We start from the raw sequence: 17,571 nt of genomic DNA on the forward strand, positions 1-17,571 counted from the left end.
TGTGTGTGTTTGTGTGTGTGTTGAGAGGTAGGTAATCAGGTAAGTAGGGTATGCTAACACAACTTCACTCAGGTTCTAGGATCCTACAACAAACAACCATAGAAACAGGTAGTACAAGCAAGAAAAGGTTATTTATTAAATAGCAGAGTACAATGCAAAATATAAAATGCGTAAACTCTCCAGTCACATTACCACTGAGACAGTGCAGCCCAACAGGTGACACCTAGTCTGTTCCCGCTTCAGTCAATGTGCGTCCTCCCTACGTCTGCTGTGTGATGGCGTCATGCAGGAGGGGGTCTGGTGCCGTGGGGACGTCAGCATTGAACGTGTTCCCCGACAAGTCTGGTGGGGGACACAAAAAATATCTGGCTCTGCTGGCTGTCGTTCACTCAGCAGTAGGACTGGCTGTAGACCTCAGGGTAGCTTCTCTGCTGGGTCAGGTAGGCTGGCTGTAGACCTCAGGGTAGCTTCTCTGCTGGGTCAGGTAGGCTGGCTGTAGACCTAAGGGTAGCTTCTCTGCTGGGTCAGGTAGGCTGGCTGTAGACCTCAGGGTAGCTTCTCTGCTGGGTCAGGTAGGCTGGCTGTAGACCTCAGGGTAGCTTCTCTGCTGGGTCAGGTAGGCTGGCTGTAGACCTCAGGGTAGCTTCTCTGCTGGGTCAGGTAGGCTGGCTGTAGACCTCAGGGTAGCTTCTCTGCTGGGTCAGGTAGGCTGGCTGTAGACCTCAGGGTAGCTTCTCTACTGGGTCAGGTAGGCTGGCTGTAGACCTCAGGGTAGCTTCTCTGCTGGGTCAGGTAGGCTGGCTGTAGACCTCAGGGTAGCTTCTCTGCTGGGTCAGGTAGGCTGGCTGTAGACCTCAGGGTAGCTTCTCTGCTGGGTCAGGTAGGCTGGCTGTAGACCTCAGGGTAGCTTCTCTGCTGGGTCAGGTAGGCTGGCTGTAGACCTCAGGGTAGCTTCTCTGCTGGGTCAGGTAGGCTGGCTGTAGACCTCAGGGTAGCTTCTCTACTGGGTCAGGCAGGTCCCTCGAGGCCGTAGTCTGGCAGTGGTCGAAGAGCAGCAACGAACAGACCTCCTTCGTTCGAGAGATTCTCAGTCGGAATGACCTCCAGAACGAGGCAGACGTGGCGACATCAGCTCTCTGGCGGTCATGGCAATGTTAGTCAAAAGCTCCCCGGCAGGATCGCTTTTAGCAACAAGGCAGACATTGGTCGACATTGGCGATCTCCCCCAATCAGATCACCCCCCTTTCCTTTTTATCTCCAATTCTGGGGTGTATTTGGCAACTAGTTTGGGGAGGGAGGAGGTGATGGGGATTGGCAACAGCTCAGTCAATTAAGTCTATGCCAACTGCAGAATCACAGCATAACATGCGAAGCAAAACCAATGGTTCATGCAATTCAATTTCACACGTAAGAATATAATTGTAAAATTAATGGTAATCATTGTAAAAACAACAGCACACAAGATTTGAAGGCGCTTATAAATAAGTTTAGTGATAATAGTGACGATGATAATGATAGTAAATAATAAAACATGCTGATACATCAATATAATAGATGTGCAGATAATAACCACGGCAACTATAAGGCAGAATGGCTTTCTCTCGTAGCAACGCGTCAGTGTCCCTCATGACGTGTATGAAACAGACAGAAGGAGGGAGAGAGATAAAGATTCAGTTTGCGAAGATTCAGTTTGCAACATTCCCGGGAATGTTGTCTGCTTGTTTTCAGAATTGTTTGGCTATGGTATCTGCCTAATTAATGGGTAAGGGGGTCTCATACAACAACAAGAACAGCCAAAGTGACAGCTTGATCATTAGGAAATGCCACTGGTTAGTCATCAGTGTGTGAGAGCATCACAGACGGTGACTTCAACTCCCTTTGGAAATTACTTGCTATCAAAGTCCACAACATGGTGAGCTTTAGCATAAGTCGCTCTTATGGCTCTAGATGGAAAATACATTTGGAAAACAAAAATGCAATTGTTTTTTTGTGGGGAAAAAAAAAAATTGTATTTCTGTGAACTCTCATATACATGTATAGACTGATGCTTGAGAGAGGAGTTCTTTGCAGTGAATATTAACACTCGCCTAACTGAGATGAAACCCACCACACCCCCACAGTGAAATTAATGAAAGGGATAGGGAGAGGCCATCTGCAGCGAAAGCTGTTATGGTTGCCACTTGACAACATTCAACATCCTTCGTGACGTTTAATTTATCCACTAATGTGAATATGAATGTACTTTATGGTCTGTGGTCATTAAAAGCACTTTCGGGAACACTTCCATCAGCACTTTCAGGAGCATTTTCAGAAACATTTTGGTTGCATTCTAAAATATTAGTACGGTAGTCCCTTTGCTAGATTACCTTCGTTGTAGACTCCTGGTCTGACATTGGACTTGTACTGTATATGGCTTCATCCTTTGTACTATATATGGTGTCATCCTGTATGTCCTTTGTCTTCTGGTGGAAATTTTCAGCAATCCTGCGAATCGTGATATTCTTCAGTCTCTAGTTTTCCTACATCCAAACCTAATGAACCTACACACGCAATAAACCCCCTCATACATCACTCTTGCTTTGTTTTTACTGTCTTTGTTTGTTTGTTTGTGACCTTAGTTACAGAGGTAAGACGATCCATGTACATACGTACAGTCTGGTACGGTATAACCATCCTGCTACAAATGTGACACCCGACAGTGGGACAACAAAGGTCAAGGCATTACAAGCTGTGACAAGTTACCCATGACTACAGTGGAAACAACAATCAGTCCTTGAGTTCACGGATACTGGCTTATTCATATAGTTTGAGCTTATATTAGTTTATTTATAATTATAATGAGTTTTACAACGTAACACTGAGGACAGCCAGGACAGGAAAGCTTTACGTGTTAGTCATTTATCAAACGCTTATGCACATTCAGCAAACGTGGGTGAAAACGTAATCACAAGTAAAACCTTCAAAGTAAAACCTTCAAAGTAAAACCTTCAAACCTTGTTGTCTAGTGACAACAGCCTCATCTTTCTGCACAGACCTTAGCCTGGTCCTCTTCACTAGCACCTGTCGGGTGCTGTTTTGATACGTGGAGGCCTAATAGGCATGCTCAGTTACACCACTCAAATATGGATGAGATGTGTTCACAGAGGAGGAAAATGACCTTTTTTAAAAATCTCTTTTAGGAGGAAAGCAACCGAAGACACATTTCCAAGATGCCAGTGCTTTTTACAATTTTGACAGTGGGTGTTTAAGTGCATACCCTTGCCAGTGATGTGCTGTCTGTTAGATATAATTAATAATTCATGTTGTTTGTGGCTCCCCTTTCTTGGTGAACAAACTCATTTGGTTCCCCAACACACACACACGCATGCACGCACACACACACACACATACACACACACATCATTCTGTTCTGCCTCAGTGACCACCTTTTGGGAGCCCTAGGAGATTAAATTGAGCAACAGGCAGCACAATGGATGGATAGACAGGGACACATTTCTATCCAGCTCGGGTGAGACAGACACACACACACACACACACACACACACACACACACACGGTAAGCATTTGATCAGGTGTAAATGTCCCCCTTAAGCCAGAACCTTTTGAATATGTAACATCTGTAAGGTTTACCTGTATACTCACAAATACAAAAAATGGTCTCAGTCACCATCTCATTTTTATGGGACATTCCATTTTGAAAATCATGCTTCAAGACTAGACTTTGCTTCAAAAGCCCATACAAATAAGGATGCAAAAGAAAAACCACACACTATGTCATTGTCTGTCTTACAAGACATGTCTGATTGTGGAATCAAAGACCAACTGTCTGAGGATGCCTTTCATTATAGAACTGGTACAGCTCTGACAGACACTGGACACCACCAACTATAACCACACTATCCACAATGAAACAATTTCCAGTTCCAACAATTACCAAAATATGTAAAAAGTAACAATTAACAAAGAATTGAGTTGTCATATGTGGCAATCAGGTGGAATCTGACATATTTTACACACAGTATGACAATGAGATTGTCATGAGAATAAGGAGAGAGGGGAGTAATGTGTTCCCCCTCTTCTTTCTTTACATTATAGACGAAAGACCATTATACCACTAACACAAAATATATTACTACAATGACTATAAACAAAAACTATAAGATATGCTAAGGGTGGATGCAATTGCTCACTATTGTAAAAAGAAAACAAACAAAAAAACAGCGCTCTTTGGTAGTCTCTGAAATTGTTAAATAAAGAGTACATTATTATTAATTGCGACAAGCAACGACAAGCCGTTGACATACATAGCAATAACCGACCGAAACCACCATGAAACGACGTCAGCGCTCTGCTCGGTTCTGCACACGGGTAGGCTGCCGTTCCACTTCCTGGGTTTGGCAGGTGACACACCTGAGTCTTGCACAAGAGGTTAAATTGTTGGGTTTACCTCAAGAATGGAAACACCCAACACAGCTGAGAGAGTCGGTCGCATTAGGAACACTGCTGGATTTTTCCCACTTGGATCTTGACCTAAATCTAAACTAAAGCAACAGGGAGGATATTTTGGCGATCTGAATGATTTGTTTCATAAAACCACGAGCCCTCTATCACAGATGTCAATCGACTTATTAACATATTTCCAGTAACAAGTTATGTGAGGGAAAATTGTATTCGTTCAAAATAAGTATTTTTTTTATCGTCTTTTAATAGATTAACTGCCCACGTAAACCGCTAAGAAATTAGATTAACGGTGACTTTTCTTTTGCCGTGTTGGGCGGTTTAGCGTTTACGATGACTGTCCTGTGTATCGGCTTGATTTCCGCACTGTTGCTTCAAGCAGTCTGCCAAGTCAACGCGCAGGCTCTTACAAATGGAGCAGATTGTACTGGCAATTTCAAGATGGGCAAAGAAAACTTTGTACTAGACACTGAAGACGCTGTCCAAGAGGGGGCCAGTTTCATCTCGTCCCCAACTGTGAGCAAGGACGAGGATTGTGTGAGCACCTGTTGCCAAAACCCCAACTGTAATTTGGCTTTAATTGAAAACGGGGCAGAGAAAGGGTCAGTTAAGACTTGCTTTCTGTTCAACTGTCTGTACAAGAAAAGGTACGTCTGCAGATTTGTGAATAAAGTGGGATTCAAGAATTATATTTTGGACTCTGTATATGAGAATTACCTGGGAGGACCTGAGTCAATCGCTGGTAGGTAGACTCAAATACATTCACAGCCATTTCAGTAGTGTAGGCAACAACACAAATCCACTTTCATATCTGAAAATGTATGTTTTTACATTGGATGGACCTGGACAAGCCTGCACTGTGCAGATATTTGTTTATTATTTGTTATTTATTTAGGCAATGTAGTCTACTGACATGAAATACCCAAGTTAAACAATATCCACTCCTGCTTTGTTTCTCTGTGATTTTGTCTGACTGAAGACTGATATTATTGTATTCTAGGCAATGCGGACCCTCCCTCTGCCAACGCGGGCAGGGACACTGTGGTCCAGCCCAATGAAATTGTGACCCTGAACGGCATTGAGAGTGAGGTCAAAGGTGACAATGAAATCGTCAGTTTTGAGTGGAGCCTTCTGAAGGGGGACGCCACAGTGGTCTTGGAGGTAAGGGCATGGACCAACCATCATCACAGATATATTTATCTACGGTCATCACTTATATCTTCATCTACGATCATCACTTGTACATTTATCTACCATCATCACTTATTGCCATCATCATCATCATCATCATCATCCACCACCCATGCTTTAATAGTGTGTTTAGTACATGATTAAGACACATTAACCTAGCATCTTGTATAACTCAAAAATATAGGCAGCTGACAATGTTTTCTTCTGTTGTTTCCATTTTATTGAGTGATTAAAAAAAAATCTATGTATGTAAATTAAGTATATGTATATATATATGTGTGTGTATAATGTTTTTTTTTTTTTTTTTTATAACAGAAAACTGACCTGGATGATCAAGTGATGGTGTCCAACCTGCAGCCAGGTGTCTATGTGTTCCAGCTGAAGGTCACAGACTCCAGCGACCAATCAGACACAGCTCAGGTCACAGTCCTCGTCCTCACCCCAGAGCAGTCAGAGAGTGAGTATTGAGTCAGGGGACGTTGAGCATCGTCAACCACTTATTGGAGGCCCTAAAGTATATGTTTCAAACAAGGCATATGTAGTTTTGATGAAGAAGAAGAAGAAGAAATTTCAATGCCACTTTTCAGACAGTGTCTCCTTCATGTAGGAAACCACTCCATATCTATCCTTTTTCATTTAATCGGTCAGTTTAACAAAGTATTTGCCCTGCCCTGGGGAAGGTTGGATATGCGTTAAGTTAACGTGCAAATGAAAGCCTCAGTGCTGCGTGACTGCACGCAAACGCATGCGTGTGCACACACAAAGTTTATAATGGGTCAAATTGCAAACCAAGGTTTCAGAAAGCATGACCTTATTTATTTTTTTACTGCTGAAGTAGGGCCAGGATTTAGTTTATAGATGTGTCTTCCACAATGACAGACTACAGTACTGCAATTGCAGTGAACAGCACTAGGAGATGGTCTCAACGAAACAGATTGACTTTTCAACAGTTCATTAAAACCAAATCTAGATTACATGGTTAAAACATGCGCTGGGATTCGTTAGGCACCACGTGAGTGCTTACTCAAACAACAGGAAGTAACCGTGACCACTCCCCCGCTGAACTATAAGAACAGGTCTGACGTGATTCAGTTGAGTCACTTAGTTTCACAGGTGTGAGAAACTAGACACCCTCAGGTTGGCTGTCATGGCTGAAGGCATCTACATGCGCAGCGCTGTCACAAGCACTCTGTGATTCATACGCGCAGCCTGTGCACAGTGGTGTCATTACACTTCTGGCTTTCATATTACCGATTACATGAATAATGGTTGAGAGCAGCTGCGGTCAAAGTAGGGTAGCAGAAGTCAGACTGTACTTTAGTACTGTAGACTAGTGGCTAGTTAACAAACAAAGCTAACTAGCTAGCTAGTAAACAAAGGCTACCTGTATTTTACCTCAGGATAGTTTGTCTCGGTCTCCCGGTGCTTTATGAATACTTCCAGCCTAGGAGAGCATGACGAAGAAGGTGGGCTTTGTTTGATTCCCAGCCGCGTTGATTATCCGCCTCCATTCACTAACCAACCAACCAATCAATGGTGTGCAACATCTACGTGGCTGGTCGCTCAACGAGAAATTGAGAGAGGTGTGCAACGCCCCTGTGCAACCTCCTCTGCAACAGTTGTGCGACCTTCGCGAACCTACGCAGACCCCAGTTTGCGTTGTTGGCGATGAAGCATGAACTGGCCTTTACACAATGCTGTACTACCAATAGGAGAGGAGTGGGGAAAAGGAGGGCCCTCCAAGGAATGTTTTGGCCAGGTATTGTGATTGCAAATGAAGTGAATATGTCACAGACATAGAATGACAGAAGGAGAGAGATGTTCAGGGCAATTTTCCAACATCAAATTGTAACATTCGGTAATGAATGGAATGATGATGCACCCTTTCGTGTTATGGTTGGACAGCGATCTCGATGGGCCATATCCCCTCATCTGTATGCTCGTGCGCTGTGTCAGCGTTGAATTGTGTACAGTATTTGAATGCTACCCCTGAGTAATTGACCTGAGGTTGTACCTGACTTCCATTACCTCACATGCTGATGCCGTCTCAGACTGACACACCCTTCCCTCCAGCGCTTGGTTGTTCCTTCACTCCTCCTCCTGTCACGAGGACTAGACAATGGTGTGTATCGTTGTAGTACAGCAATGGCACACCTGTTGACATCTCACCATGAGCCTCAAATGTTAAGGCATGGGTTAAACTGTGTGGATATGTATACTTCCTCAGAAGGTGGGATTGATGTCCTGTCACATTTTATGGGTCTGGGTTATTTTTTTATTCCTTATGGTTATGGGTTTAGGGTTTTGACCAAAGGTGTGCCTATGCTGTCTATCCAGCTGCCCATGTTTATGGCCCTATTGGCAAACAGCATTGTCAGCAAGTTGATATACATAAAGAGACACACCCCACTCATGTGAATATGCGACATTTGACTACATACTGAATTTAATTGACTCACTGTATGGGTGGGCTAAAGTCAATACTGGAGGTCTGCGATGTCGCCTAGTACTAACACACCCCATTCAACTGATGGTGATCTAAACTGAAGACCACCCATTAATTGGATAGTTTCTAGTCTGACCAATTGATTAAAGCTCCTTGTTGCCCATCCTTGATTTATAGTCATGCTTGACGAGGTGCAGATGACTTAGTTATCTCATCTCCCTATTCTCAAGGGGGAAAAAACTGCATTATCTTGTGATATTCATCACAAGATAATGCAACGAGATATTCATCTGCACCCTTTTTCTTATGTCATTAACACCTCATACCTGCATCACCCCATGGTTCAAATGACACATTCACTCTTTGGGGTGCGGGAGGGATAGATCATTTCAAATTACATATTTAAATGTATATTGGGGTCCCCCAACCACCCCCCCCCCCCCCCCCCGCCTGTGATTTGAACCCTGCCTCTCCATCTGCATGTGCCCAGGACACTGTCTGATCCCCAAAAAGGTCGGTCCTTGCCGGGGCGCCTTCCTTCGCTGGCACTACAACGCCGCGTCCGAGAGGTGTGAGAACTTCACCTTCGGAGGCTGTAAGGGGAACCACAACAACTACCTCAACCTGCAGGAGTGCTCCAACGCCTGTGACGGTGTGTCAGGTATGGACTTGTATGTCGTAATGCTGACTGTCTTTTGACCTGCTAAATGGTACAGTACTCTTTTAACAGTTGGTTATTATTATTTTGCTCTCTCAGTTTCTTCAGTAAGAAGTCTCGATACGCCTGCGAAAGGTAAGTTGTCCCTCTTAACTGTCCTTCTGATTGAGAGATCATCTAGGAACATGTTGGGGCATGGTGAACATTTCAATTAGTTTTATGCAGGTTAGGCTGTCAGATAAAATCTCATTTGTGAGAGAGAGTTATTCAAGATGGCAGCAGTCGAAAATGTTCCAGATATTACCAATATACAGGAAATTTATATTTCTCATTAAAAACAAAAAAAGGAAACGCTATCTAAAGCAAGTGAATGTTCAAGAAATGGTTTCAAATGGCGTTTCAAATAATCCATAGAATAGTCCCAGAAGTAAAAACTCCAAGCTAAATCAAGTATAACGACGCCAACCAATGAGTGTCTCACACTGCGTGACAAATTCTCCACATCACGCTGTCTTGATGCAATGTACGCTGCACGAGCAGACCCGATGGTAGCTCTCACACTGGGCGATGCGACCAAGCCCCCTCTCACCCTCCCCTTCAATGTTTGTTCGTCGCCAGGACGATGGCAGAAATGGGGCTGGCCAAAACATCCTGGATTTCCATTCTTCCATCTATCCCTGTAGCATCTCTTACACGGCACGAGTAGAAAGGAATCACAACCAAACAGTTTGGACGTGATCGTGATCGTGTCTTCTCTTCATATCCTTGGCCAACGCAAGTAGAGGCGTCAGGTTCACCGCAAAGTACATTTTGACGTGACAACTTGGCTCGTAGCAAACTCGTGGCTGAAATCGCACTGTATCCGGCTTAAATGTAGTTTTGTCATACAAATGTTTTCTATCACACGTTACTAATTCACATATGAATGTATCTTTTTGTCTCTGTGTCTATCTCTGTCTGTCTGTCTGTCTGTATGTGCCTCTGTGTGTGTTGAGCAGGAGAGGAGTGTGGCGCCCCCTGTAGGCCAGGTCAGTTTACCTGTGCCAACGGCTGCTGTCTGTACAAAGGCATGGAGTGTGACACAATCACACAATGCAGCGACGGCTCTGACGAGGCGGCCTGCAGCGAGTGTGAGACGACACACACACACACACACACACACACACACACACAGAGTACTTAACATTACTTTTCTTCGCACACAGCGATGCTCAAACCAGCTCAGTTTTAGACCTTGTCTGCTAATGCTAGTTTTTCCAGACTCTCTTTAATTGAAAAAAAAACTTCTCTGGTAGATTTCCAGCTAGTGTTGAAACACATGAACAATTTCCTCTTGCTGTTTGTGTGCATCTGTTTTTGACAGTGTCTGTTTTGACAGTGAATCTGACCTTCAACCGTCTCATAAGCATTGATGTCAATGAAAAGAGGGGTGAGCTGATTTTATTTTTTCACATTGATGCATCCCACATCATACTCTTATAACCCTAACCCTAACCCTACTCCTACTACTCCTATATTGCGGTTTCAGCCCTAGAGCCCTCACTGCAATAGCCCTAGTGCCCTCATCATAGCCCTAGTGCCCCTACTACTGTCACAACCCCCAGTGCCCATAACATAGCCTTTTGCTTAGTCCCATTTATCCAATGGATTCAGATGGAAATGGACTAGCGTACGAGCCCATGCCTAGACCAATCCTATGCTTTTAGATCCACGCGGGAGAAAGTGCAAAAGTGTACACTTCAGTAGAAGGGTGGAGAAGACGCAGCATAACTGTTCCCTTGCTCTAGCCCAAGGCCTCACCTCCTCTTCCCTGTTAGCTCGCTGCACAGAGCCCCCCAGGACGGGTCCGTGCCGCGCCAGCCACACCCGCTGGTACTACGACCCACTAAATAGGAAGTGCCAGCGTTTCACCTATGGGGGCTGCGACGGCAATGACAACAACTTTGAGCTGGAGGATTCCTGCACTGGGACCTGTGAAGGAGTGACTGGTATTAAAAGCTGATCATCATTTGTTTGTTGTTGTTTGTAGTTGTCAAATTGGATCTATTGTACTTGGCATCTAAGCCATGCACAGTTGAAGTGTTTTGAAGGTATTTGAGATACTGGTACAGCACTGTATGTATTTGACCCAGGTCTGATATTTAGGCAAGTTCACTGATTAAATGATAATGATTCTGATGAAAATATGTATATTTATTCATATGTTAAGAACAAGAGTGAATGTATTTGTCTTTCCATGAGCTTCAGAACTCTATTAGACCATGTTCTATATGTCTGTGTGTGTTTCTCTGTACAGACAAGCATGTGTTTGCCAGGGGGATGTTTGAACGCTATGAGGAGGGGGAGAGTGAATCGGGTAAGGACCTATGCCCCTCCCTACTCTTCACTGTCATCTGTTGTTTTGAGGGGGAAAAACATGCTGAAGGATTGTGTGTCCTTCATTTTATTTTGCACTCTCAGCATTCTTTCCTGTATGTCATCAGAGATTTGTATACAAATACACAACTGAGCTGGAGGACAGCTGCGCTTGCCTTGAATACTTGAGGCAAAATACCTCAAATAACACCTCCAACCTCAACCTATAGTAACCTGAACACTACTCAGACATTCTGACCTCGGTTTAGAGTGAACTGTAGCATCACACTAAGCATGGTCCTTATGTGCCACTATTCTTCTAGGTTCCATCGCCGTAGCAATAGTGTTGTCGGTAGCCATTTTGGCCGCGCTGGCTGTCTTGGGCTACTGCTTCCTGAAGAAGAGGAAGGACGGGTCAACGCACCAGCCGGTGGCCACCAACGTTCCCCACGTCCCCTTTGAGGACGGAGACACTCTGGTCTACAACAGCACCACCAAGCCTGTCTAAACCACCAAGCACCAGTCTGGCTGCTGAAGACCTTTATTCTACAGTATGTACATGTGTACAGTACACACACAGACACAGAGGTCTCGAAACAAGCAGTTTAAGTGTCATTTTATTTTAACAGTGCTGTGTCTCTTGTTTGGGTTCTTCCCTTGACAAACCGGTTTTTGCTTTGGCTGATGTTACATGAACGAGTTGGTACATTTTCGCTACAATGCTTGACAGGTACAGTATGTAGGCACAAAATCAAATACCATAAATGTGTTTTTGTTGTTGTTGTGGAATACATTCTCAGGGGAAAGCTAATCACTGTTAAATGTTTCATTTTTGTATGTTAATAAATAATGTATTTATGAAACATGATTGGTTAGGGGGTAGGGCTGGGTCAAGATTTGCATTGGGATGTTGATGTTTTTAGGAAAATTGGTAAGGGAAAACAATGTAAAGGTACTGTACGCACTAAGAAGTTGTCTATTTCACAATGTATACATATTATTTTACTGAGTAACTATTCTATTTCTAATATTTAAACTGTGTGACTGTAAATATATGTTATGCTGTTTTTCCTTTTACGCTTTTAATTTCTTTCTTTTAATGTCCCTGAAATATTCAAGTCGTAGACGAAATGTCATTTTTATTTGTTGCTAAATATCTTTGTTTTATGTTTGTTCTAGCAAACATAATAAACCCTTAGTTTAATAATATGCTGGTGTGGTATTATTGGATCTGTGAAGGGGTTAGTCTAGTTAGGGCCAGGGTTAGTCTAGCTAGGGCCAGGGTTAGTCTAGTTAGGGCCAGGGTTAGTCTAGCTAGGGCCAGGGTTAGTCTAGCTAGGGCCAGGGTTAGTCTCGTTAGGGCCAGGTTGTGAAGGGGTTAGTCTCGTTAGGGCCAGGTTGTGAAGGGGTTAGTCTAGTTAGGGCCAGGGTTAGTCTCGTTAGGGCCAGGTTGTGAAGGGGTTAGTCTCGTTAGGGCCAGGTTGTGAAGGGGTTAGTCTAGTTAGGGCCAGGGTTAGTCTAGCTAGGGCCAGGTTGTGAATGGGTTAGTCTAGTTAGGGCCAGGTTGTGAAGGGGTTAGTCTAGTTAGGGCCAGGGTTAGTCTAGCTAGGGCCAGGGTTAGTCTAGCTAGGGCCAGGTTGTGAATGGGTTAGTCTAGTTAGGGCCAGGTTGCAGGTCTCCAGGCTTACCAAGGCTGGTTAGGGAGTGACAAGGGAACCATTGTTATGATTCTTACAGTTCTCCTCTAGATGGTGATATTGTACACAATTTCAGTGTGCCTGCCTCACACATGCATTGATTACATGCTCTCTATTAGCATGGTCTAAAAATAAGAATTTGCATTATAATAATAATAATAATCACATACAGGTTTAAGCATCCTTGACATATTTCATAGTTATAGGCAGATTAATGTGTACTCAATCACTGCCTCCACACAACGAAATACTTTTTATGAGCAAGATGAAGCTCCCTGACAGGTACTAACTTTAATCTACCTGCCTCACTTGGTTTACATGAACAGGAATTGGGCAATCTGTTGACCTTACCGTTTTGTAATGCAATGCCTCCATGCTTGGCAATGCAACTGGAGCCGTGTCAGCAGTTACAATGCAATACACAAGCAGCTTGGTTTGAAATGGACATTTTGGGATATGGTATGTGTATAGCTTAAGCTTCCAATGGAGTGGTTTCACCAATTAGACCAGTTAAAGCTAGAGTCTGCTCTACTTAACCCAGCTTCATGCAATCCCTCTAATTCCACTTCCCATACAAAAGGGTTTGTTGTTGCTGTGCAGCCCAACCAATGAAGAAAATGATATCATTGTTTATTCTGGGTGAGTCACAGTTGTCTAAACCAGTTGTCTAAACCAGTAATATAGCACTTTACAAATGAACAATGAAATGTGAAAGGTACAAATTGCCATTCCCGTTCCCATAGATTATGACAAATGGGTGCTAATCCTTGGTACAACACTCTTCTTGTCCTTGGTTTGATAAATAGAAGTCTGTTTGTTTTTTTGTTTTTTTAAATGAGTTGTTAACTAAAGCATTTGTTGATTAGTCTGTTCGATGAATCTATTGATCTGTACAGCCCTAATCAAAAATGTTTTCAGATTTGTCCATACTTTAATCAATCAATGCATAATTTAGATCAGTAGATGTGTAGTTGGCAGATGGTTTATTTGCCTCTAGCATGCCTTTGTATTTGCTCGTTCGGGCCGTTCCTTTACTGATAATTCATAAAAACTATAATGCAATTCATATTAACTCCACTTTAAACATCTGTAAGGATCGAGTGGGTAACAACAAAGGGAATAGCTCAACCTTGCCAGTTAGCCATATTCAGTCCTTTCAGGTCAGAATGGGATAAAGTTTCCCCTGGATACTGATCTGAGGTAAAAATGTCCCCCCCTTTTGAAGAGATTTAGGGAAGTTAAGCTTATCCTAGATCTGTTTCCAATGGCAACTTCTACCAGGAGTCAAACATATATGACTTTAGGATAAGAGAGCATGGTTTGGTACTGGGCCAGAGCACTCATAATGAGTCCCTTTTCCCTCTGTGTCTTGTTAAGGGTACTAGAGCATGGTTTGGTACTGGGCCAGAGCACTCATTATGAGTCCCTTTTCCCTCTGTGTCTTGTTAAGGGCACTGCTAGAAGTCAATACAAGGTCATTTTTACAGTGTTATTCATCTCACCGTGTTATGCATTGCTCTTGCAGAGCAGACAACAGTCAACAGAAACTCATTTTAAAGATAACAGCCGGTCTCCTTCACCGTCCTGGGAAACAAGCTAGAGGTGAGGTCTGGGTGGTTGCAGGTGCTGTGCAAGCATATCAGACATGCTGTCTTGCTGTGTGTTTGTTTTGTTATGAGACAGGGCGTGCCTCTCTTTGCGTAGGAGCAAGATTCACACCTATTAAAATAGGTCAACACTGTACACAAATTAATTGTTCTACCGGCTGGTTTACCAAAAGCCTGTTGTGCGTCAGTTGATGAGTTTTGGCCACACCCACGCACAGTTTCTTGCAAGGGATTTCATGTATATTGGTGGCGCAGAGGAAAGTGTCTTTTTGAGGTGTTGCACATTTCTAACACAAGCAACATTAGTGCAAACACCTGTTTGGTAGTGATATGGTTGTGGTAATCAATGCACGTCACCTCACTTGTTTGTAGGGATTAGTCTAGATGAGTTAGACAACTGTCCTAATAACTAAAGAACACTTTATTTTAAAATATTTTGCAGACTAAGATAACGGAGCAAAGTAGAGAGAGATCCTTGATGAAAACCTGTTCCAGAGCGCTCAGGACCTCAGACTGGGTTCACCTTCCAACAGGACAACGACCCTAAGCACACAGCCAAGACAACACAGGAGTGGCTTCGAACAAGTCTCTGAATGTCCTTGAGTGGCCCAGCCAGAGCCTGGACTTCAACCTGATCGAACATCTCTGGTGAGACCTGAAAATAGCTGTGCACAGACGCTCCCCATCCAACCTGACAGAGCTTGAGAGGATCTGCAGAGAAGAATGGGAGAAACTCCCCAAATACAGTGTGCCAAGCTTGTAGCGTCATACCCAAGAAGACTTGAGACTGTAATCACTGCCATAGATGCTTCAACAAAGTACTGCCTAAAGGGTCTGAATACATATGTAAATGTCATATTTCAGTTTTTTATTTTTAATAAATTATCAAACTTTTCTAAAAGCCTGTTTTGGCTTAGTCATTATGGTATTGTGTGTAGATTAATGAGGGCAAAATGTGGAAAAAGAGAAGGGGTCTAAATACTTTCCCAATGCACTGTAGGCTATTGTATAGTGAAATGGGTGGGTTTTGAAAAATGCCCCATCGCGCATCAGACTTCCTGCTGACTGCTGTATTGAATTTCATCTGAGGAAATAGGCCTTCAGTTGTGCATTGTTATTAAACACACACTTCTCAATAACACAATGATTTTCACTGTAGGTAAAACATATGGTTCGCTTGTTTGCACCATAGTTTTTAGGTGTTATGGTTTTTAGAAACGTCACAATTCTTCGCAGGGCAGGCGCAAAGGGGGCGGTGTTTTACTACAGTCAGTGAAATCCTACATCGAAACACAACACTTACCCAACAACGACCTCGACTTGACAAGTCGCTGTCAAAAGAAAACACCAGACGGAATTGTAGTTTGGAACATTTCGAAGGACAGGAGAGTTGTCTAACAATAGTTGCGAATGTAAATGCCACATCTGCGCCTCACCTGGAGTTCTCAGTGACGTTTTAAAAACTTTCATTCCCGCGGTAAGTTTCCTTCCAATCGTGTCCTCTCATGATGATATGTGACATTCATTTACCGTTCCAGCTGGTGTTTTGTGCCAGGTTCACTTATTCATGCCTTGGTGCATGACAACTTGAAAGGCAGAAAATGTTAGACAAATATGTTATCTGTCCAGAATGTTGAAGTATGCTATTTACTAGTAGCCTAAATGAGAAAAGTCACATTTAACGTCTGTCTTATTGAGAAGGGAGGAGGACGTTGATAGTCAGAGCTCTGTGGTAGGTCTACAACTGGCAACAAAGTTAGTTTTTTCTTATCAAGGATCATAAATGCAGTTGTTGGTAAGTGTTTGCCTCTTGTGCCTGAAACCTCTGGCAAACTTTGGTGCCTCCATCCTCCACTTTGTCAGACATGAGCAAAACACAATGTCATTTTCCAACCTCAGGCTGCATAATGCAAATGTTTTGGTCATCATCAGATGATGACAGATATGCTTCACTGAGTTAGACACCTGTGTTAAAGATACATATCAGTATTGTTTCTAACCCCTACCATAAGGTAGGCTAACAAGTTAATCTAGTTGCCTGGAAATGTACCAGTTTAATGATTAAACTTTGTCATGTTGTCTTATGCAAATATTGTAAACAAAACAGATGCAGGTGCAGCAAGGTGCAGCAAACAGGAAATTCTACCTGCTTGATGGTCAAGTGGTTCAATTGCGTAGTCTACACCTTCATTAAAATCCAAACTAACCAGTGTAGCCTTCATACTGAGGTTGCCCTACTACATGCTTACTTTCATAGATGTACATACATGCCTAAACAAGCTTTACTCTGTCATGATCTAACTTGTTTGTGACATGACTGGACAGCATTTCACTCGCACATTTGTTTTTGCGTCATATTATAACTTGGTAAGTGTCCTCGAATGCAGTGTTGCCTGCAGCGTGTTGCCAAGGCGATCCTTCGGTGTGTCCCCTTTTATTGGCTGATTGTATTACAGCTGCCTGCAGCATGATAACCCTGTTAGCCCTTGAGATGGAACGACTCCCCGTTTTCTAAACACAACTAAGCCCGCTGCTGCACCTGAGAGGATGCATGGCCACCAGAAGAGATGACAATCTGCTGCTGGTTTTGTGAAACCTCATTGGCCCCGGAAAGGGTTGCCATTTTCTTAGAATCAGTTAGTGTTGTAAATTGTTCAGTGCCTGACACTGATCACTTTCAAAAGGTCATGTTCTGTATTGGGGCCCATTGCTCTGCATTTCAGACTGCAGACCCTGTAGACACAGCCTACTTTCTTAGGAAGTAACGTCCCTGCGTTTATTGTATCTTTCAGGGTTAGGGTTAGGGTTAAGGGTGATTCTTTTCACTCACTCATTTTACATTGGAAAGATGGACTCCACAGACGACAACAAAAGGCTACCTCCCTATGACCTCTGACCTGTGTGGTACCGGCAAGGCCTGTGTCTTCTTTGCATACCTACAGTACGCTGTACTTGGAAATGTTTTGGTAGATTTGGTAGATCACAAAAGACTTTTGTGACCTATCTCAATTGGAAAGATGGACTCCACAGACGATAACAAAAGGCGACCTATGACCTCTGTCATGTTGTACGTGACAAGTCTCCCTGTGTGGTACCGGCAAGGCCAGTGTCTTCTTTGCATACCTACAGTACGCTGTACTTGGAAATGATTTGGTAGAT

At 43.3% G+C, this 17,571-nt stretch overlaps 1 protein-coding gene across 2 annotated transcripts; it reads left to right on the plus strand.

The window, feature by feature from the left end:
* The first annotated feature begins 4,437 nt into the window (after positions 1-4,437).
* On the plus strand, positions 4,438-12,317 carry spint1b (serine peptidase inhibitor, Kunitz type 1 b). Of its 2 annotated transcripts, none has more exons than XM_083689083.1 (10): positions 4,438-5,200; positions 5,459-5,619; positions 5,965-6,106; positions 8,586-8,756; positions 8,853-8,888; positions 9,752-9,883; positions 10,117-10,182; positions 10,571-10,741; positions 11,050-11,109; positions 11,432-12,317. In XM_083689083.1, exons 1-10 carry the CDS (start codon positions 4,792-4,794, stop codon positions 11,614-11,616), a joined length of 1,533 nt encoding a protein of 510 aa, XP_083545209.1. In that variant the 5' UTR covers positions 4,438-4,791; the 3' UTR covers positions 11,617-12,317. The 2 variants fall into 2 exon arrangements, with proteins under 2 accessions (XP_083545209.1, XP_083545210.1); XM_083689084.1 differs by having other exon boundaries at positions 4,440-5,200; positions 10,132-10,182.
* The last annotated feature ends 5,254 nt before the right edge of the window (positions 12,318-17,571 follow it).

Source organism: Argentina silus (genome assembly GCF_951799395.1).
Source record: "Argentina silus genome assembly, chromosome: 17".
Lineage (NCBI taxonomy): Eukaryota > Metazoa > Chordata > Actinopteri > Argentiniformes > Argentinidae > Argentina > Argentina silus.